Genomic DNA, 19,691 nt, shown 5'->3' on the forward strand with positions numbered 1-19,691 from the left:
TGAAATCTGCAGCCTTTGTAATGTGTGCAGGTTCTGGGTATTTACAGGTTCTGGTTTTACCTAATATTTGCAGGCTTTCATGACCCAAAAAAAATGCTTTTGAGAAAAGCCAGTGATGGTCGTATAGGCGTAGGGTACACAATGCCACCCCCACCCCCTGTATGTCAGCACTGGGACCGCTGTGTGATTGACAGGTTCCAGCGCATGCGCCCTCCAGCTACTCTAACGTGAGCACCGCTGCGTGTCATCCAGCAAGTGCTCGCTCCCGCCAGTCCCCGCATCCAGCAAGTGCTCGCTCCCGCCAGTCCCCGCATCCAGCAAGTGCTCGCTCCCGCCAGTCCCCGCATCCAGCAAGTGCTCGCTCCCGCCAGTCCCCGCATCCAGCAAGTGCTCGCTCCCGCCAGTCTTCCTCTGTAGTGCTAGCTGGATGACACAGCGGCGCTCACGTTAGTAGCTGGAGGGCGCATGCGCTGGGACCTGTGTCAATCACACAGCGGTCCCAATGCTGACATACAGGGGGTGGGGGTGGCATTGCATACCCCACGCCTATACGACCATCAATGGCTTTGCTCAAAAGCATTTTGGGGGGGGGGGGGGGGGGGGGTCATGAAAGCCTGCAAATATTAGGTAACATTGCTATACCCAGACACTGCATACAGTACAAAGGCTGTGTGCAGGTTATTGCACCAAAATTTCATGACCGTTGCGCTTTAACCATATCAGTAATTGAACTATCCCTGCTACTACATATGGGGGTGCTTTATGGATCCCCAATTTATTTAATCTAGTTTGTACAACATTGAGCCCTTTTATCCACCTCTTAGTCCAATGTTGTGTCCATCCTTTAAGAGCAGCGTGCCACCCCATATCAAGAATTGTTTAACTAGCAGTTCCTTAAAGGGCTACTTCACTAGAACATTTTCTAATCAACTAGTGCAAGAAACTTAACAGATTTGTAAATTACATCTATTAAAAAAAAATCTTAATCCTTCCAGTACTTAGCTGCTGTTATGATCCACAGGAAGTTCTTCTCTTTTTGGATTTCCTTTCTGCCTTACACCTCTATCCATTTTAGGAACTGTCTAGAGTAGGAGTAAATCCCCATAGAAAACCTCTCCTGCTCCGGACAGAGGTGTCAGCAGAGAGCACTGGTCAGGCAGAAAGGAAATCCAAAAAGTAAAGAACTTCCTGTGGATCATAGCAGCTTATAAATTACTGGAAGGATTAAGATTTTTTTTTTTTATCAAAGTAATTTACAAATCTTTAACTTTCTGGCATCAGTTGATTAAAAAATAAAAAAGTTTTCCAGTGGTGTACCCCTTTAACTACAGCTCCCATTATGCTCTAGCAGTTAGAGGGGGTGAATACAGCTGTATAGTGAGCAACCTCCAACCCGTGGCTCTTCAGCCATTTCTAAACTACAGCTCCCAGCATGCCTGGAAAGACTGGGTGTTTTAGGATTGTAACGTGCATGATGGGAGTTGCAGTTTTGCAACAGCTGCAGGCACACTGGTTGGGAAACACTGGTTTAGAGGCTGAAAGTATAAACCCAATAAGTCACAGGCAAGTGCTGCAGTTGTATCCAGTTTAGAAAACCCTGACAGCAAGCAGAGATCTTGAAAACAGCAAATACAGAAGGAAGAAACTAATAAGTGAAGCGTAATAGACAACATGGAGGAAAGATGGTCATGTCCGCTACCTACCTGCCAACCTGGATACAGAAGTCTCCCCGGATGGTTCCGGGCTTGGAGTCGGCAGGGTTGGTCTCGCCCAGCATTACACGGCCGGTCTTCACCACGTTTAACCCTTCCCAGGCCTGCAAAAGGTGCAAACCAGGATTGTAAAGTGAGGTCCTAAAGAGATTCTCAACCCACCCTACAAGCATCACATAGGTATCCAAACTGCCGTTGTAAAACTACAACTCCCAGAATGCCTGGACAGCAGGGAATTGTAATTTCGCAACATCTGGAGGCCCAGTTTGGAGACCACTCTTGCACCATTGTCCGATCCCCTCAGGTAAGAATCGTTACATATCTTGTGGCGCTCCAGCTGTTGCAAAACTACAACTCCCAGCATGTCTGGACAACTGGGAATTGTAGTTTTGCAACAGCTGGAGAGACGCCGATTTGGGGCATCATGGGACTAATAATATTAGATTGTAAATGGAGAAAGGACTATCACCCCCAGCGGGCAACTAACCATGGCGACCACAGGCCCGGAGTGCATGTACTCCACCAGTCCGCTGTAGAAGGGACGATCCTTAAGGTCGATGTAGTGCTGCTGCAGAAGATCTTTGGGTGCCTGGAAGGACAAGACAGGAGCTGTATAAGAAACCGAGCAAGGCAACGGGCATCTGGGATAGGAGAACGTGACGCCATAGAGTGGCGAGGGGGGGGAACAAAGGGTTAACACCACTGAAGAGTCAAGTTTCTTCCGCAAACCCGGAAGCCCAGGAGGCATCACACAAGGTCATAAAACTGGGAGACCTGCAGCTGTTGCAAAACTACAACTCCCAGCATGCCCGGACAGCCAACGGCTGTCCGGGCATGCTGGGAGTTGTAGTTTCGCAACAGCTGGAGGTCCCCAGTTTGGAGACTACCATTATAAAAAGGTGCCTGAAATTAAGCAGGATAATGTCATCTTAGAAAATGATGGGAGTAGTAGTCACCAGCTGCATCTTCATGGCCACCAGGCGGAACCCCTTCTGTTCGAAACGCTTTATGATCTCGCCAACCAGACCGCGCTGGACGCCATCAGGCTTGACAGCGATGAAAGTTTGTTCCTTGTTGGCGGCCATGCTGAAAATCAAAGAATTAAAAAACACATTAGTCCATACAGCAAAGAACAAAGACTCTTAAAGGGACAGGAGGCTGATAACAGAGAACAGCAGCTGCACTAGGGCTTGAAAATTCTATAACCAGCCACACAATGGGTTAATAATTCACTACATGGTACATAGAGATTAAATAAAAAAAAATCGCAGATAACAGAACCGCACCCCCCCGCCCCGGCCCCGCCGCTTACTTTCACTGCGGGAGACTGGAGACGAAAGAAGAAAGAAACGCTGTGCGGTGCGTTTATATACTGGCGGTGACGTCACGCACATCTCGGCCTCCCATTGGAAGACGAAGCCCGGGCGGCTGTCGGCGGAAAGAGCCGAGTGGTGATGTGTCGAGGGATCTGATTGGTCGGATAGAAGGCGAGTAGCGATTGGTTGGTGTATACGAATAGGCGTGGTTCCTAGTTGTCATGCGCGGTGGATTCCGGTAATGACTTCTGACAGGACGCTTTGTAGTGTTGAGCGGCCGCAGTGTATTCTGGGTGGGCAGTGACAGAAACGCATTGTGTGTGAACGAGGCCTTATAGACTCGACATTAATTACGTTTTTTTCGATACTTAATTTCCATGGAGACGCACAAGGCTTTCCTCCACTGCATTGTTGTTGACCTTGTTCACACTGTGGAATTGAAAGGCAGAATTTCGTACGATCCTGTTGGCTTCAATTGGATTTGTGCGATGTGGATTAGAATGAAGTTGTGTTCGCAGCACATAGCGCCGGATTTGTAAATGTCTTCTATTAAAAAAAATCTTAATCCTTCCGGTACTTAGCTGCTGAATGCTCCACAGGAAGTTGTGTCCTTCTTTCCAGTCTGACCACAGTGCTCTCTGCTGACACCTCTGTCCATGTCAGGAACTGTCCAGAGCAGGAGAGGTTTGCTATGGGGATTTACTTGTACTCTGGACAGTTCTTGACATGGACAGAGGTGCCAGCAGAGAGCACTGTGGCCAGACTGGAAAGATCTACACAACTTTCTCTGGAGCATACAGCAGCTGATAAGTACTGGAAGGATTAAGATTAATAAATAGAAAGAATTTACAAATCTGTATAACTTTCTACCTTGGTTTGTGTAACGTTATCTGGTACCAGGAGAGTGTATCCCTCATAGGAAAAGATAACAGACAAGTATGGCGAACACACTGACTTTATTGCATTAAGCATCAGTATAAAAAGGCAAAGGGCGTATTTACATTGACCAATTAAAATGTGGCCACGAGCAAAAAGCGTATTTACATTGACCAATAAAAATGTGGACACCTCTAAAAGGTGATATCATTGTTTTGATTTTACACACGTCTTCCCAGGGTACATAGCGCCAATTAGCAGATAGTGAAATTCTTTAGCAAGAAACTTTAGTTACAGGAAATGTATCTTATTAGGAACACGACCTTGAGGAGACTGAGAACGAGAAGAAGGAGATAAGAAAGAAAGAGAATAAAACAATAATAAAGGAGAACTCTAGTGCAGCCTTTCACTAACTACAACTCACAGCATGCCCTGATACAACCTTTCACTAACTACAACTCACAGCATGCCCTGCTACAACCTTTCACTAACTACAACTCACAGCATGCCCTGATACAACCTTTCACTAACTACAACTCACAGCATGCCCTGATACAACCTTTCACTAACTACAACTCACAGCATGCCCTGATACAACCTTTCACTAACTACAACTCACAGCATGCCCTGATACAACCTTTCACTAACTACAACTCACAGCATGCCCTGATACAACCTTTCACTAACTACAACTCACAGCATGCCCCGATACAACCTTTCACTAACTACAACTCACAGCATGCCCTGCTACAACCTTTCACTAACTACAACTCACAGCATGCCCCGATACAACCTTTCACTAACTACAACTCACAGCATGCCCTGCTACAACCTTTCAATCCCCTCTTAGAACCATAATTTTTTCAAATAACATGGTTCTATTTGCGAGTGTTCTTATAATGCTGCACGTACGATTTGTAGCTTCCGGAGAGCGTCCGGTGGGAAGGGATTGATACATAGAACGATCGCTTACACTCTTAGAAAGGATTTTTCAGAAACGGGAGGACGCACATGGCAATGAAAGCAACAATCAGCAGTACTATACCTACTATACCTATCACTGTAAACACTTACTATAGTAGGACATGTGTACATTAGGCAGGGAGGGGGGGTGGATAAGCCAGGAAACAGCACTCAAGGATGTGGAGTTATACCATAGAACAGGGATCCCGCCCTCCCAAGTGTTGCCTACTTGCCCCTGAGTGCAGCTAATAGTCAATAAAGTCAATAAGGTTATTGACCATGATGGGAGCGCCAGGCAGCGTTTTTTTCCACATGGTTCCAGAACTCTTCAAACTTCGCTAGGAGATGGAGGTCAGAGCTGTCTGCCCCCGTTAGTACCTCTGGTTGGGTCTTCAGGTCAGGGCTGTCTGCCCCCGTTATTACCTCTGGTTGGGTCTTCAGGTCAGAGCTGTCTGCTCCCGTTAGTACCTCTGGTTGGGTCTTCAGGTCAGGGCTGTCTGCCCCCGTTAGTACCTCTGGTTGGGTCTTCAGGTCAGAGCTGTCTGCTCCCGTTAGTACCTCTGGTTGGGTCTTCAGGTCAGGGCTGTCTGCCCCCGTTAGTACCTCTGGTTGGGTCTTCAGGTCAGAGCTGTCTGCTCCCGTTAGTACCTCTGGTTGGGTCTTCAGGTCAGAGCTGTCTGCTCCCGTTAGTACCTCTGGTTGGGTCTTCAGGTCAGAGCTGTCTGCTCCCGTTAGTACCTCTGGTTGGGTCTTCAGGTCAGGGCTGTCTGCCCCCGTTAGTACCTCTGGTTGGGTCTTCAGGTCAGAGCTGTCTGCTCCCGTTAGTACCTCTGGTTGGGTCTTCAGGTCAGAGCTGTCTGCCCCCGTTAGTACCTCTGGTTGGGTCTTCAGGTCAGAGCTGTCTGCCCCCGTTAGTACCTCTGGTTGGGTCTTCAGGTCAGAGCTGTCTGCCCCCGTTAGTACCTCTGGTTGGGTCTTCAGGTCAGGGCTGTCTGCCCCCGTTATTACCTCTGGTTGGGTCTTCAGGTCAGAGCTGTCTGCCCCCGTTAGTACCTCTGGTTGGGTCTTCAGGTCAGAGCTGTCTGCTCCCGTTAGTACCTCTGGTTGGGTCTTCAGGTCAGAGCTGTCTGCCCCCGTTAGTACCTCTGGTTGGGTCTTCAGGTCAGAGCTGTCTGCCCCCGTTAGTACCTCTGGTTGGGTCTTCAGGTCAGAGCTGTCTGCCCCCGTTAGTACCTCTGGTTGGGTCTTCAGGTCAGAGCTGTCTGCCCCCGTTAGTACCTCTGGTTGGGTCTTCAGGTCAGAGCTGTCTGCTCCCGTTAATACCCCTTTTACAGCTTGATCCTAGTGGCGTGGATCCAGGTAGGGGAATCGTCGGTGAGTACAGCTGTGCGGGTTACTGCTACCACAGAGGTCGGGGGACCGTAGGAAAAGTCAGCCTGGGACTTCTTTCCTCGCAGTTCTTTGACCAGTACTAGGTCTCCCACTTCGAAGGAATGAGTTGGTTCCTGTGAAGAAAGAGGAGACTTCAAAGATTTTGTTCTCAATGTCTGACAGAGTTTGAATAAGTTGTGACATATTGGTTCCTGATTTGGTCTAGGTCACCTTCTAGAGTCACCAAAGGTTTCTTTGCCCAAGGTGTTGGGAAGGGTCTACCCATGGGGATTTAAAAGGGGGACAGGCCAAGGGTCTTATGTGGGGTAATTCTAATTTCAGCTAATATGATGGGAAGTATTTTATTTATTTATTTTAAATGTTCCCCCTGTTGCTTCCTAGAACTCTGTGGGTGGTAGGAGATGTGGAATTTCCACTCTACCTGAAGGAATTTTTTTTTACAAGATCTTTTGAGTCTAGAGGTGAAAGCTGGACGCTGATCAGACTCGATTAAAAGTGGAAATCCCCATCGGGGATGATGTGTTGTGTGAGTATTTGTGCAGTGGTTTTTGTATCTTCTTCTCTTGGTAGGAAATACTTAAGGCCATCTGGAGAACATGTCTACGATGACCAGGGCATACTCTTGTTTACCCTTTACCTTTTGATATGTGGGTGTAGTCAATTTGTAGGTGAGTGAAAGGTGTTGTATGGTACTGCAGGTGTTGGTGTTTTACACAGTGGTGTGTATTGGGGTTGTTCCTGAGACATACGAGGCAACATTTGATGTAGTTGTTTACCAGTTGTTTATGAATTCATGATGTAAAAGTGTTGGGAGAGGAGGGTGTGTGTGGTGGAGATGCTGTTGTGACCTACTTCGTGGAAATGAGCAATAAAGACTGATGCACTGTGTTGGGGTACGCATGGTCTCCCCTCTTTGTAGATCAATCCTGTTACAGGATTTTTCTGCAATACCAGATAACACCAATCATATTCCATATTCCTCTTGGACTGGAGAGAGAGAAGAAGTTGTGTGTCTTCGAGTGAAGGAGGTGTAAGAACTGGTAACATCAGTGAGGCAGGTTGTTGTGTACCAGCCAGTTTGGCGGTGTGGTCTGCTAGAGCATTGCCCTTTGAAATGTGATCAGTCCCACGTGTGTGTGCCCTGCAGTGAATGATGGCTAATTGTGATGGCAGGGTAAGTGCATGTAAGAGATCATTGACAAGGGTGTGAGTGGGAGATGGACTTTCCATCTGCTGCGACAAAGCCTCTTCTTTGCCAGATAACTCCATGGTCCCAAACCACGCCATGGGCCTATTTGCTGTCAGTGTAAATGGTGACAGGTTTATTAGCAAAAAGTGTACAGGCTCTTGTGAGGGTGATGAGTTCTGCAGCTTGTGCGGACTTATAGGGGATGGACTGGGCCTTGAGGACAATGTCAGGTAATTGGACGATAGCATAACCGGCATGGTAAACATTGTCATTGAGGCGGGTGCATGACCCATCTACAAAGACTTCTGGAGCATCAGGTATGGGCACTGAAGAGAGGACGGGCCTTGGTGAGGTGTCAGTGTGGATGACTGGCAAGCAGTCATGTATATCCGGCATTACATAATCAGGAATTTTCAGGCCAATTAGCGTGTTGAGTATTGGGGCAGGGCCAGATGTAGGGGAGGCATACACCATTTTCAATGATGGATTACTTAGTAGAATTAATTAATATCCAGAGAGCCGTTGTGTTTACATGTGTTGTGTATGTAGGCCTTTAAGGAGAGAGATAACATCATGAGAAGTGTACAAGGTAGTGTCATGTCCTAAAGTAAGGATGGTAGCTTGTTCAACAATCATAGCACAGGCAGCAAGAGCTCGCAGACATGCCGGCATCCCCTGTACAGAGACGGGCATCACCTTTGTGAAAAAAGCACAAGGACGCAGTTTGCCTCCGTGAAATTGTGTCAGCACACCCGCCATGGTTTTACAATTGTCTCGTGCATACATGTGGAAAGGCAAATTGTAATCTGGGAGACCTAGCCCTAGACTCGTCATTAAAAGCTTTGTACATTTATGAGGACCATTTGATTAGATCTGGTTTGCCTGATAGGGTAGCATCTCTATGAGCAGTCAGGAATCCACTGTCTGCAGTAGTTTATCATACCCAAGAAAGATTGCATTTCCTTCTGGGCGTGCGGGGTGACCAGGCCCGCTACAGACTGAACTCTAGACTTGCTCAACTCCCTTTTCCCTTTTGGCAGAACAAAACCCAGATATTCAACCTGTTCACAACACCATCCTCAAGGCAGGCCTCCTCAGAGAAACTACACATTAACAAATCATCAACATATTGGAGGAGAACAGAACCCTGGGGGGCGTGCCATGATTTTATAAAGGCTTGGAGGACAATGCTGAACACAACTGGTGAATCAGCAGACCCCTGGGACATTCTACACCAGGTTAACTGTAGTCCCTCAAAGGAAAAAGCAAAAAGAAGTCTGGTCTCTTTGTCCACTGGGATCGAGAAGAAAGCATTCTTCAGATCAAGGACAGAAAAATGAGTTGCCTGTGCTGGGATTGATGACAACAGTCGGGTGACATCAGGAACTATAGGGGCAATAGGCACAATTAGTCTGTTGATGGCTCTCAGGTCTTGTACAAAACAGACAGTACCATCGGGTTTGGGGACCGGATTAATTGGAGTGCAGTAGGGAGAGACAGTATGTTCTAAAACTCAAGTGTGTAGGAAATGTTTGATCATAGGGTGGATACCTTCTATTTTTTTTAATTTTTTTTTAGGTGACATGGGGTACTGTTTTTGGTAGACCGGGAGGGTGTCTGGTTTGAGTCTTGCCTTGTATGGTGTACAGTCAATTTGTCCCACATCATGGTCTCCATGTGACCAGACAATGGGGTCTACCTCAGGTGGGACCTGGGCCGGGGACATAACATGACAATGTCCAGCAGGATAGGACCCTGCAGGTGTGACTATGGGTGCGAGGTCAGACGTGACATGTAACCTGGACGGGGATGAAGTGATATGTAATTTGAGTTTACAAATGAGGTCTCTTCTCAGGAGGTTTAAAGGGCATTCAGGTATGATAGGAAAGGAATGGAAGGTTAAATGGTCACCCTCGGGGCATTGTATATACAGGTACTATGAAAGTACTCAATTTCAAACAGTAGACATATATAGACAGATATACATATCTCCTTCAAATCTAATGTGATTTTGTTTTTCAATAAGAAGAGGCTGTCATGCTCCCTGTAAACCCCACCTTACTTCTCCCAAACCTCTATGTCACCAGTCACCGCCCCTTTGAGTCTGGCTCCTCGTCTTTCCCCAGTTCTGGTCAGTCACCCTTGAACGTCTAGTATCAAACTGTGTTACTTTACATCAAGAGACATACAAGAAATATGTAACAATACCGACATTTACAAATACTTAACGTACAACACACAGGGCCCACATTCTCACCAAAGATATAAAAGTGTACACAGCTCTCTCAAAAATTGGGAAAAAAATTTAAATTCATCTCCAATGCGCATTGTGTATAATCTAGTAAACCATTAGCTTATTTTTAAATGCCTAAATTAATATTTATCAATTAAATAGTGATTACTTTTTTATTTATTTTATATCTTATTATATTCTTCTTGGCCAAATTTCTTCTCTTATTATTCCTGTAATATAATCAGACAATTAATCGCATTTCCTGATACGTTTCATTTTTGGCATCAACCCAGTGTTACGGTGAAGACAAGAAATTAATGACATATCATCAAAAAAGTTCAATGCCACGTGAATATTTATTATTATATATAATTTTTTTATACCAATCTAAAGAAGAATCCATTACAACACAAACAGCTTCACAGGAAAAACATTCACTGGTCATTTTCTATACACTCCCGACTCATTAACACACCTCACACTTTATATCGTAAGAACCATCCTATAAACGCCATCATATGACTACATACACAGGGCTTTCCTAGCGATTTACCACATCACTGCATTCCATAGCATTGAACACTCATCTTCACTTCACTTATTCGAGCAGTTTCAGCTCTGCTAACCCTACATTCCTCACGCTGCTTCACATTGTCACGATGCCGGCTGGCAGGAGGTGGATCCTCTGTGCCAGAGAGGGATTGGCGTGGACCGTGCTAGTGGACCGGTTCTAAGTCACTACTGGTTTTCACCAGAGCCCGCCGCAAAGCGGGATGGTCTTGCTGCGGCGGTAGTGACCAGGTCGTATCCACTAGCAACGGCTCAACCTCTCTGGCTGCTGAAGATAGGCGCGGTACAAGGGAGTAGACAGAAGCAAGGTCGGACGTAGCAGAAGGTCGGGGCAGGCAGCAAGGATCGTAGTCAGGGGCAACGGCAGGAGGTCTGGAACACAGGCTAGGAACACACAAGGAAACGCTTTCACTGGCACAATGGCAACAAGATCCGGCGAGGGAGTGCAGGGGAAGTGAGGTATAAATAGGGAGTGCACAGGTGAACACACTAATTAGAACCACTGCGCCAATCAGCGGCGCAGTGGCCCTTTAAATCGCAGAGACCCGGCGCGCGCGCCCTAGGGAGCGGGGCCGCGCGCGCCGGGACAGGACCGACGGAGAGCGAGTCAGGTACGGGAGCCGGGGTGCGCATCGCGAGCGGGCGCCACCCGCATCGCGAATCGCATCCCGGCTGGAGGCGGTATCGCAGCGCACCGGGTCAGAGGATCTGACCGGAGCGCTGCAGTAGCGAGAGTGTAGCGAGTGCTCCGGGGAGGAGCGGGGACCCGGAGCGCTCGGCGTAACAGTACCCCCCCCCTTGGGTCTCCCCCTCTTCTTAGAGCCTGAGAACCTGAGGAGCAGACTTTTGTCTAGGATATTGTCCTCAGGTTCCCAGGATCTCTCTTCAGGACCACAACCCTCCCAATCGACTAAAAAAAAAGTTTTCCCTCTGACCTTCTTGGAGGCCAGTATCTCCTTTACGGAGAAGATGTCCGAGGAGCCGGAAACAGGAGTGGGAGAAACAAGTTTGGGAGAGAAACGGTTGATGATGAGTGGTTTAAGAAGAGAAACGTGAAAGGCATTAGGAATACGAAGAGAAGGAGGAAGAAGAAGTTTGTAAGAGACAGGATTAATCTGGCACAAAATTTTGAAAGGACCAAGATAGCGTGGTCCCAATTTGTAGCTAGGGACACGGAAGCGGACATATTTAGTGGAGAGCCATACCTTGTCTCCAGGAGAAAAAATGGGGGGAGCTCTTCTTTTTTTATCAGCAAACTTCTTCATGCGTGATGAAGCCTGTAAGAGAGAATTTTGGGTCTCTTTCCATATGGTGGAAAGATCACGAGATATTTCATCCACAGCGGGCAAACCAGAGGGCAAGGGAGTAGGGAGGGGGGGAAGAGGGTGACGGCCGTACACCACGAAAAATGGGGATTTGGAGGAAGATTCAGAGATTCTGAAGTTATACGAGAATTCGGCCCATGGTAGAAGATCTGCCCAGTCATCCTGGCGGGAGGAAACAAAATGCCGTAAATAATCACCCAAGACCTGGTTAATTCTTTCTACTTGCCCATTGGATTGAGGATGATATGCAGAAGAAAAGTTTAATTTAATCTTGAGTTGTTTACAGAGAGCCCTCCAGAATTTTGACACGAATTGGACGCCTCTATCCGAGACGATCTGCGTGGGCAACCCGTGAAGACGAAAAATGTGTACAAAAAATTGTTTTGCCAACTGAGGCGCTGAAGGAAGACCAGGAAGAGGGATGAAATGTGCCATTTTGGAGAATCGATCAACGACCACCCAAACAACAGTGTTGCCACGGGATGGGGGTAAGTCTGTAATAAAGTCCATACCAATCAGAGACCAAGGCTGTTCGGGGACAGGCAGAGGATGAAGAAGACCAGCGGGCTTCTGGCGAGGAGTCTTATCTCGGGCACAGACAGTGCAGGCTCGCACAAAATCCACGACATCCGTCTCCAGAGTCGGCCACCAATAGAAACGAGAGATGAGTTGCACGGATTTCTTGATGCCCGCATGACCTGCGAGATGGGAGGAGTGACCCCATTTGAGGATTCCGAGGCGTTGGCGTGGAGAGACGAAGGTCTTCCCTGGAGGAGTTTGCCTGATGGAGGCTGGAGAAGTGGAGATCAGGCAGTCAGGAGGAATGATGTGTTGCGGAGAGAGCTCTACTTCCGAGGCATCCGAGGAACGAGAGAGAGCATCGGCCCTAATGTTCTTATCGGCAGGCCGAAAGTGAATTTCAAAATTAAATCGGGCAAAGAACAGAGACCACCTGGCCTGGCGAGGATTCAGCCGTTGGGCAGACTGGAGATAGGAGAGGTTCTTGTGATCGGTGTAAATAATAACTGGAAATCTTGATCCCTCCAGCAGATGCCTCCATTCCTCAAGTGCTAATTTAATGGCTAGAAGCTCTCGATCCCCGATGGAGTAGTTCCTCTCCGCCGGAGAGAAGGTCCTAGAAAAAAAAACCACAAGTAACAGCATGCCCGGAAGAATTTTTTTGTAGAAGGACCGTTCCAGCTCCTACTGAGGAGGCATCAACCTCCAATAGGAAGGGTTTAGATGGGTCAGGTCTGGAGAGCACGGGAGCCGAAGAAAAGGCAGACTTGAGCTGTTTAAAGGCGTCTTCCGCTTGAGGGGGCCATGACTTAGGATTGGCATTCTTTTTGGTTAAAGCCACGATAGGAGCCACAATGGTAGAAAAATGTGGAATAAATTGTCTGTAATAATTGGCGAACCCCAAAAAACGTTGGATAGCACGGAGTCCGGAGGGGCGTGGCCAATCTAAGACGGCAGAGAGTTTGTCTGGATCCATTTGTAGTCCCTGGCCAGAGACCAAGTATCCTAGGAAAGGAAGAGATTGGCATTCAAACAGACATTTCTCCATCTTGGCATAAAGTTGATTGTCACGAAGTCTCTGAAGAACCATACGGACATGCTGGCGGTGTTCTTCTAGATTGGCAGAAAAAATCAGGATATCGTCCAGATATACAACAACACAGGAGTATAAGAGGTCACGAAAAAATTCATTAACAAAGTCTTGGAAGACGGCAGGGGCGTTGCACAGGCCAAAGGGCATGACCAGATACTCAAAGTGTCCATCTCTAGTGTTAAATGCCGTTTTCCATTCATCCCCCTCTCTGATGCGGATGAGATTATAAGCACCTCTTAAGTCCAGTTTGGTAAAGATGTGGGCACCTTGGAGGCGATCAAAGAGTTCAGAGATGAGAGGTAGGGGGTAGCGGTTCTTTACCGTGATTTTATTAAGACCGCGGTAGTCAATGCAAGGACGTAGGGAGCCATCTTTTTTGGACACAAAGAAAAATCTGGCTCCGGCAGGAGAGGAGGATTTGCGGATAAAGCCCTTTTTTAAATTTTCCTGGATGTACTCAGACATAGCAAGAGTCTCTGGGGCAGAGAGAGGATAAATTCTGCCCCGGGGTGGAGTAGTGCCCGGGAGGAGGTCAATAGGACAGTCATAAGGCCTGTGAGGAGGTAGAGTCTCAGCTTGTTTTTTGCAAAAAACATCCGCAAAGTCCATATAGGCCTTAGGGAGACCGGTTACAGGGGGAACCACCGAGTCACGGCAAGGAGTACTGGGAACCGGTTTAAGGCAGTCCTTGAAACAAGAGGGACCCCAACTCTTGATCTCTCCAGTGGACCAATCCAGGGTTGGGGAATGGTGTTGAAGCCAGGGTAGTCCAAGGAGAATTTCGGAAGTGCAATTGGGGAGGACCAAAAACTCAATTTTCTCGTGATGAGGTCCGATGCACATTAGGAGGGGCTCCGTGCGGAGACGTATGGTACAGTCCAATCTTTCATTGTTAACACAATTGATGTAGAGGGGTCTGGCGAGACTGGTCACCGGGATGTTGAACCTGTTGATGAGAGAGGCCAGAATAAAATTTCCTGCAGATCCGGAATCCAAGAAGGCCATCGTAGAGAAGGAGAAGGTAGAGGCAGATATCCGCACAGGCACAGTAAGACGTGGAGAAGCAGAGTTGACATCAAGGACTGTCTCACCTTTGTGCGGAGTCAGCGTACGTCTTTCCAGGCGGGGAGGACGGATAGGACAATCCTTGAGGAAGTGTTCGGTACCGGCACAGTACAGGCAGAGATTCTCCATGCGGCGTCGTGTCCTCTCTTGAGGTGTCAGGCGAGACCGGTCGACCTGCATAGCCTCCACGGCGGGAGGCACAGGAACGGATTGCAGGGGACCAGAGGAGAGAGGAGCCGGGGAGAGAAAACGCCTCGTGCGAACAAAGTCCATATCCTGGCGGAGCTCCTGACGCCTTTCGGAAAAACGCATGTCAATGCGAGTGGCTAGATGAATGAGTTCATGTAGGTTAGCAGGGATTTCTCGTGCGGCCAGAACATCTTTAATGTTGCTGGATAGGCCTTTTTTAAAGGTCGCGCAGAGGGCCTCATTATTCCAGGATAGTTCTTTAGCAAGAGTACGGAATTGTACGGCGTACTCGCCAACGGAAGAATTACCCTGGACCAGGTTCAACAGGGCAGTCTCAGCAGAAGAGGCTCGGGCAGGTTCCTCAAAGACACTTCGAATTTCTGAGAAGAAGGAGTGTACAGAGGCAGTGACGGGGTCATTGCGGTCCCAGAGCGGTGTGGCCCATGACAGAGCTTTTCCAGACAGAAGGCTGACTACGAAAGCCACCTTAGACCTTTCAGTAGGAAACTGGTCCGACATCATCTCCAAGTGCAGGGAACATTGGGAAAGAAAGCCACGGCAAAATTTTGAGTCCCCATCAAATTTATCCGGTAAGGATAGTCGTAGGCCTGGAGCGGCCACTCGCTGCGGAGGAGGTGCAGGAGCTGGTGGAGGAGATGATTGCTGAAGCTGTGGTAGTAGCTGCTGTAGCATCACGGTCAGTTGAGACAGCTGGTGGCCTTGTTGCGCTATCTGTTGTGACTGCTGGGCGACCACCGTGGTGAGGTCGGCGACAACTGGCAGAGGAACTTCAGCGGGATCCATGGCCGGATCTACTGTCACGATGCCGGCTGGCAGGAGGTGGATCCTCTGTGCCAGAGAGGGATTGGCGTGGACCGTGCTAGTGGACCGGTTCTAAGTCACTACTGGTTTTCACCAGAGCCCGCCGCAAAGCGGGATGGTCTTGCTGCGGCGGTAGTGACCAGGTCGTATCCACTAGCAACGGCTCAACCTCTCTGGCTGCTGAAGATAGGCGCGGTACAAGGGAGTAGACAGAAGCAAGGTCGGACGTAGCAGAAGGTCGGGGCAGGCAGCAAGGATCGTAGTCAGGGGCAACGGCAGGAGGTCTGGAACACAGGCTAGGAACACACAGGGAAACGCTTTCACTGGCACAATGGCAACAAGATCCGGCGAGGGAGTGCAGGGGAAGTGAGGTATAAATAGGGAGTGCACAGGTGAACACACTAATTAGAACCACTGCGCCAATCAGCGGCGCAGTGGCCCTTTAAATCGCAGAGACCCGGCGCGCGCGCGCCCTAGGGAGCGGGGCCGCGCGCGCCGGGACAGGACCGACGGAGAGCGAGTCAGGTACGGGAGCCGGGGTGCGCATCGCGAGCGGGCGCCACCCGCATCGCGAATCGCATCCCGGCTGGAGGCGGTATCGCAGCGCACCGGGTCAGAGGATCTGACCGGAGCGCTGCAGTAGCGAGAGTGTAGCGAGCGCTCCGGGGAGGAGCGGGGACCCGGAGCGCTCGGCGTAACACACATGCTTTTCCCTTCACAAATCACCTGCTTTTTCACCAAAACGTTGAGTCGCTATTTCTGAATCTTTCTAATCCTCTCAAGCAATTTACAACAATATACTCCTACCACTTACTTGCACACAGCCATTTGTCCAAACTACTATATCTAAACACACTAAAGAACATTATTTAGGAGATAATGAGGCAATTAATCCTACTCAACCACACAGACACAGTTTTTGGAATTTCTCATCATACCTTCTGTTCATTCCGCTAAGTTATCAACACAGAGATTTACTAAGTAATAGTGCAACTCACACAGGATACATAAACTTTACATGTCTCTTTAACCTCAGGAGGAGGCAAACTAGATTTTGAGAGAATGATGCCCATTGTCTGTGATATTTACTAATTATAACTCCTACCGGACCGGCTGTGCTGAACCGTGAAGGCTCCGACAATTCCTGTCAACGGTTAAGGAGGACGTCTAGGTCTCTTAGATAAATATCACAGAGGATGTAGGGTTGTTTATAGACTGTCCGTCACTGGCTTTCACCTATCTCCGGGTCATGGAGTTGCCTCTAGTCGGAGGGGTGGGGCGTCTTACGGATGTCTTAACAACTTACAATAAATATACAAACCAACTTATGAAATATCACTGAGCCCCTCTCGTACACTTACCACCCGAGAGTGATTCTCAGACAAACAAATAATCTTAACACTTCTAAAAAGAGATTGAAGGGTACAACAAACCAAGGTCCTGAACAAAATTGGGTCTCCTAGAACCTGTTAAGTATATTATATACTATCCTAGGTTCAATTTAACCCTTGCGTGTATCCCTGATACACAAAACAGTTAACCTTAGGTGTATCCCTGATACACCAAACAGTTAACCTTAGCGCGTGTCCCTGACACATAGTGTATCCCTGATACACAAACAGTTAACCTTAGATGTACCCCGGGCACACTAAATAGTTAACGTTAGCGTGTGTCCCTGACACATAGTGTATCCCTGATACACAAATAGTTAACCTTAGATGTACCCCGGGCACACTAAGTAGTTAACGTTAGCGTGTGTCCCTGACACACGACACGCTGTGGTCCCTGACACACAGGTAATTGTGCATCCCTGATGCACAATAAGTTTACAGAATTTTGCCCCTGTGGAACTGGTTAGGACCGGTAGAAATTTATTGACAACCTCTAATTAATAATTGTTTTAGACCCTCCCATCTACCCCAAAAAAGGAGGAGAGAAATCCAACCCCCCTTGTGTTATAGAAAGCAGAAAAACAAACAAAGAATAGGGAGGGATAGTTGTGCCACTGTTAGGACTAAGGGAAAACAAATTATCGTTAGAAATTAACGATTCCCTTACGTCCTAAGCAGTGGCACATATGGGGATATAACAAGTAGATATCCATGGGAGGGCACTCATGCCTGGCGGAGGATAAAACCGGAAGGAGATAAACCCTTGTCTAGTCCATCTTGTAGAAACTGGAAAACAGCAGAAGTGGCAGGATTCCGCCATTACCGGACAGTCCGCCATTACCGGACAGTCCCTGGCTGCTGATAGCAGCCGGGAACTGCCGTGCATGATGCTCGTGTCATGTACAGGACGTAAATCTACATCTTGGTGCGCTTAGTCCCAGCGGATCAGTACTTACATTTAATCATATGTGGAATTTCTGCATAAACAAGGAAAAAAGGGCTTTTATTAATTGCGTAAGCTAAATTTTGTGCAGAATCTGCTCAAATTCCGCACAATATTCACAAGAAAAGCGCATTTAGCAGAGGAAAAAAAAAACAACCTTTGACTTCAGTGGGCTTGAGCCATGACTTATAACTTTGCGGAATTATTTTATCTGCGGAACATCGGCAGGGAAAATTCTGCAATATGAATGGGACTGCGGAATCCCGTTGAAGGTGACAGGTTATAAGCCCATGCAGAATTTCCATGTAGATTTCAATGAAATTCTGCCATGTGAACTTAGTCTTAGGCTGCGTTCACACGGTGGACATCCCACTCATCTGCATGAATTCTGCATCCACATTGGTTCTGTGTAGAATTCTGCAGTTTTTTATCATTTGTGGAATTGGTGCAGAATTTGTGTGGAATTCATGCACAATGTGTGAAGAATTCTGCCATTTTTTAAGCTTCAAAGATCGCTAAAAAGGATGTACATTGCTTTTTTTTTGTAAAATTTTGTAGGCTATCCCCCCCCAAAAAAGGAACAGTAGTGATGCTGTATGGATGTTACAATCCTTAATTTCTAATGATAATTTGTTTTCCCTTAGTCCTAACAGTGGCACGTTTGGGGTATTTTGCCCCTGTGGAACTGGTTAGGACCGGTAGAAATTTATTGACAACCTCTAATTAATAATTGTTTTAGACCCTTCCATCTACCCCAAAAAAGGAGGAGAGAAACCCAACCCCCCTTGTGTTATAGCAAGCAGAAAAACAAACAGCAAAGAATAGGGATGGATAGTTGTGCCACTGTTAGGACTAAGGGAAAACAAATTATCGTTAGAAATTAACGATTCCCTTACGTCCTAACCAGTGGCACATATGGGGATATAACAAGTAGATATCCATGGGAGGGCACTCATGCCTGGCGGAGGATAAAACCGGAAGGAGATAAACCCTTGTCTAGTCCATCTTGTAGAAACTGGAAAACAGCAGAAGTGGCAGGATTCTTGGCGGACATTTGGCGTAGTTGACACCAGGATGAGAATATATCCCATATGCTTTTGTAGGATCTTGTCATATCTTCAGATCTGGAGTGCGATAAGGTTCTCAAGATGGCCCCTGAAAGCCCTTCTACATTTGGGAGGGACTGATCAACCTCCAGGCCATCAGGTTGAACATTTGGAGATTGGAGCAGCTTTGAGTGTCCGCTGACACTATTGCTTGCTCCGGGGGAAGCCTCCAAAATTGACCCTGACTCATCTGAAGGAGCTGGGGGAACCAAGCTCTTTTGGTCCAGTATGGAATGATGGCTATGACAGAGACTTAGTCTTGTCTTATTTTCACCAATACCTTTGGAATCAAGGAAATTGGAGGGAAGATGTAGGCCAGCCTGAACCTCCAAGGGATTGACCGAGCATTTATCGCCACAGGATTGTCTTCCCTGTTAAGGAAGCAAAACCTTTGCACTTTGGCGTTGAACCTCGTCGCCATGAGATCAATCTCTGGCATACCCCACCTGAGCAAAATCTCCTTGTTTGGATGAAGAGACCACTCTCCGGTAGGAAGACCTGTGCTCAGGCGATCTGCTGTCACATTGTGAGTTCCCCGGATGTGAACGGCCGACAAGTGGGTGAGGTTCCCTTCTGTCCAATCCAGAATCACACCTATCTCTCTTTGAAGACTTTGTGACCTCATGCCTCCCTGCTTCTTGATATATAGAACAGCCGTCATGCTGTCTGATTGAACCTTCACCGCCTTGCCTTGAATGTAAGGCGCAAAGTGGAATAGGATTAATCTTCTGGCCCTGAATTTTAGGAAACTTGAAGATAACATCTTCTCCTGGGGTGAGGAGGATCCCTGGACTGTTTTGTCCAACAAGTGCGCTCCCCAGCCTACAAGGGACGCGTCTGTGGTAGGTATGATCCAATCGGGTTGGATCAAGGACTTGCCGTCCTGGACATTACTCCACCATCTCAGAGAGGACCGGACTAGAGGAGGCAGGGAGTGCACAGAATTTAGTCCCTCTGGACTGTGATCCCACTTGGCTAATACTTGTG

General features: G+C 47.7%; 2 protein-coding genes across 4 annotated transcripts in view; one reads left to right on the forward strand and one right to left on the reverse strand.

Moving 5' to 3' along the window:
* LOC130284605 (nucleoside diphosphate kinase A1) overlaps positions 1-3,060 on the reverse strand; it is a 5,349-nt gene extending 2,289 nt beyond the window's left edge. The window contains exons 1-4 of the mRNA XM_056535094.1: positions 3,025-3,060; positions 2,669-2,798; positions 2,200-2,301; positions 1,704-1,816 (exon numbers count right to left, since the gene is read on the reverse strand). Of these exons, the coding sequence (XP_056391069.1) occupies positions 1,704-1,816; positions 2,200-2,301; positions 2,669-2,797 (344 nt within the window). The 5' untranslated portion in view covers position 2,798; positions 3,025-3,060. The remainder of the gene's footprint in view (positions 1-1,703; positions 1,817-2,199; positions 2,302-2,668; positions 2,799-3,024) is intronic.
* SEZ6L2 (seizure related 6 homolog like 2) overlaps positions 1-19,691 on the forward strand; it is a 199,031-nt gene that overhangs the window by 47,846 nt on the left and 131,494 nt on the right. Inside the window, exon 1 of one of the 3 annotated variants that reach the window (XM_056535083.1) lies at positions 3,270-3,321. The exons of the other annotated variants lie outside the window; for them this stretch is intronic. Within the exon in view, the coding sequence (XP_056391058.1) occupies positions 3,270-3,321 (52 nt within the window). Of the gene's footprint in view, positions 1-3,269; positions 3,322-19,691 lie in introns of those variants that run through there. 3 annotated transcript variants of the gene reach the window in all.

This window comes from Hyla sarda, chromosome 8 (genome assembly GCF_029499605.1).
Source record: "Hyla sarda isolate aHylSar1 chromosome 8, aHylSar1.hap1, whole genome shotgun sequence".
In the NCBI taxonomy this organism is placed as follows: Eukaryota; Metazoa; Chordata; class Amphibia; order Anura; family Hylidae; genus Hyla; species Hyla sarda.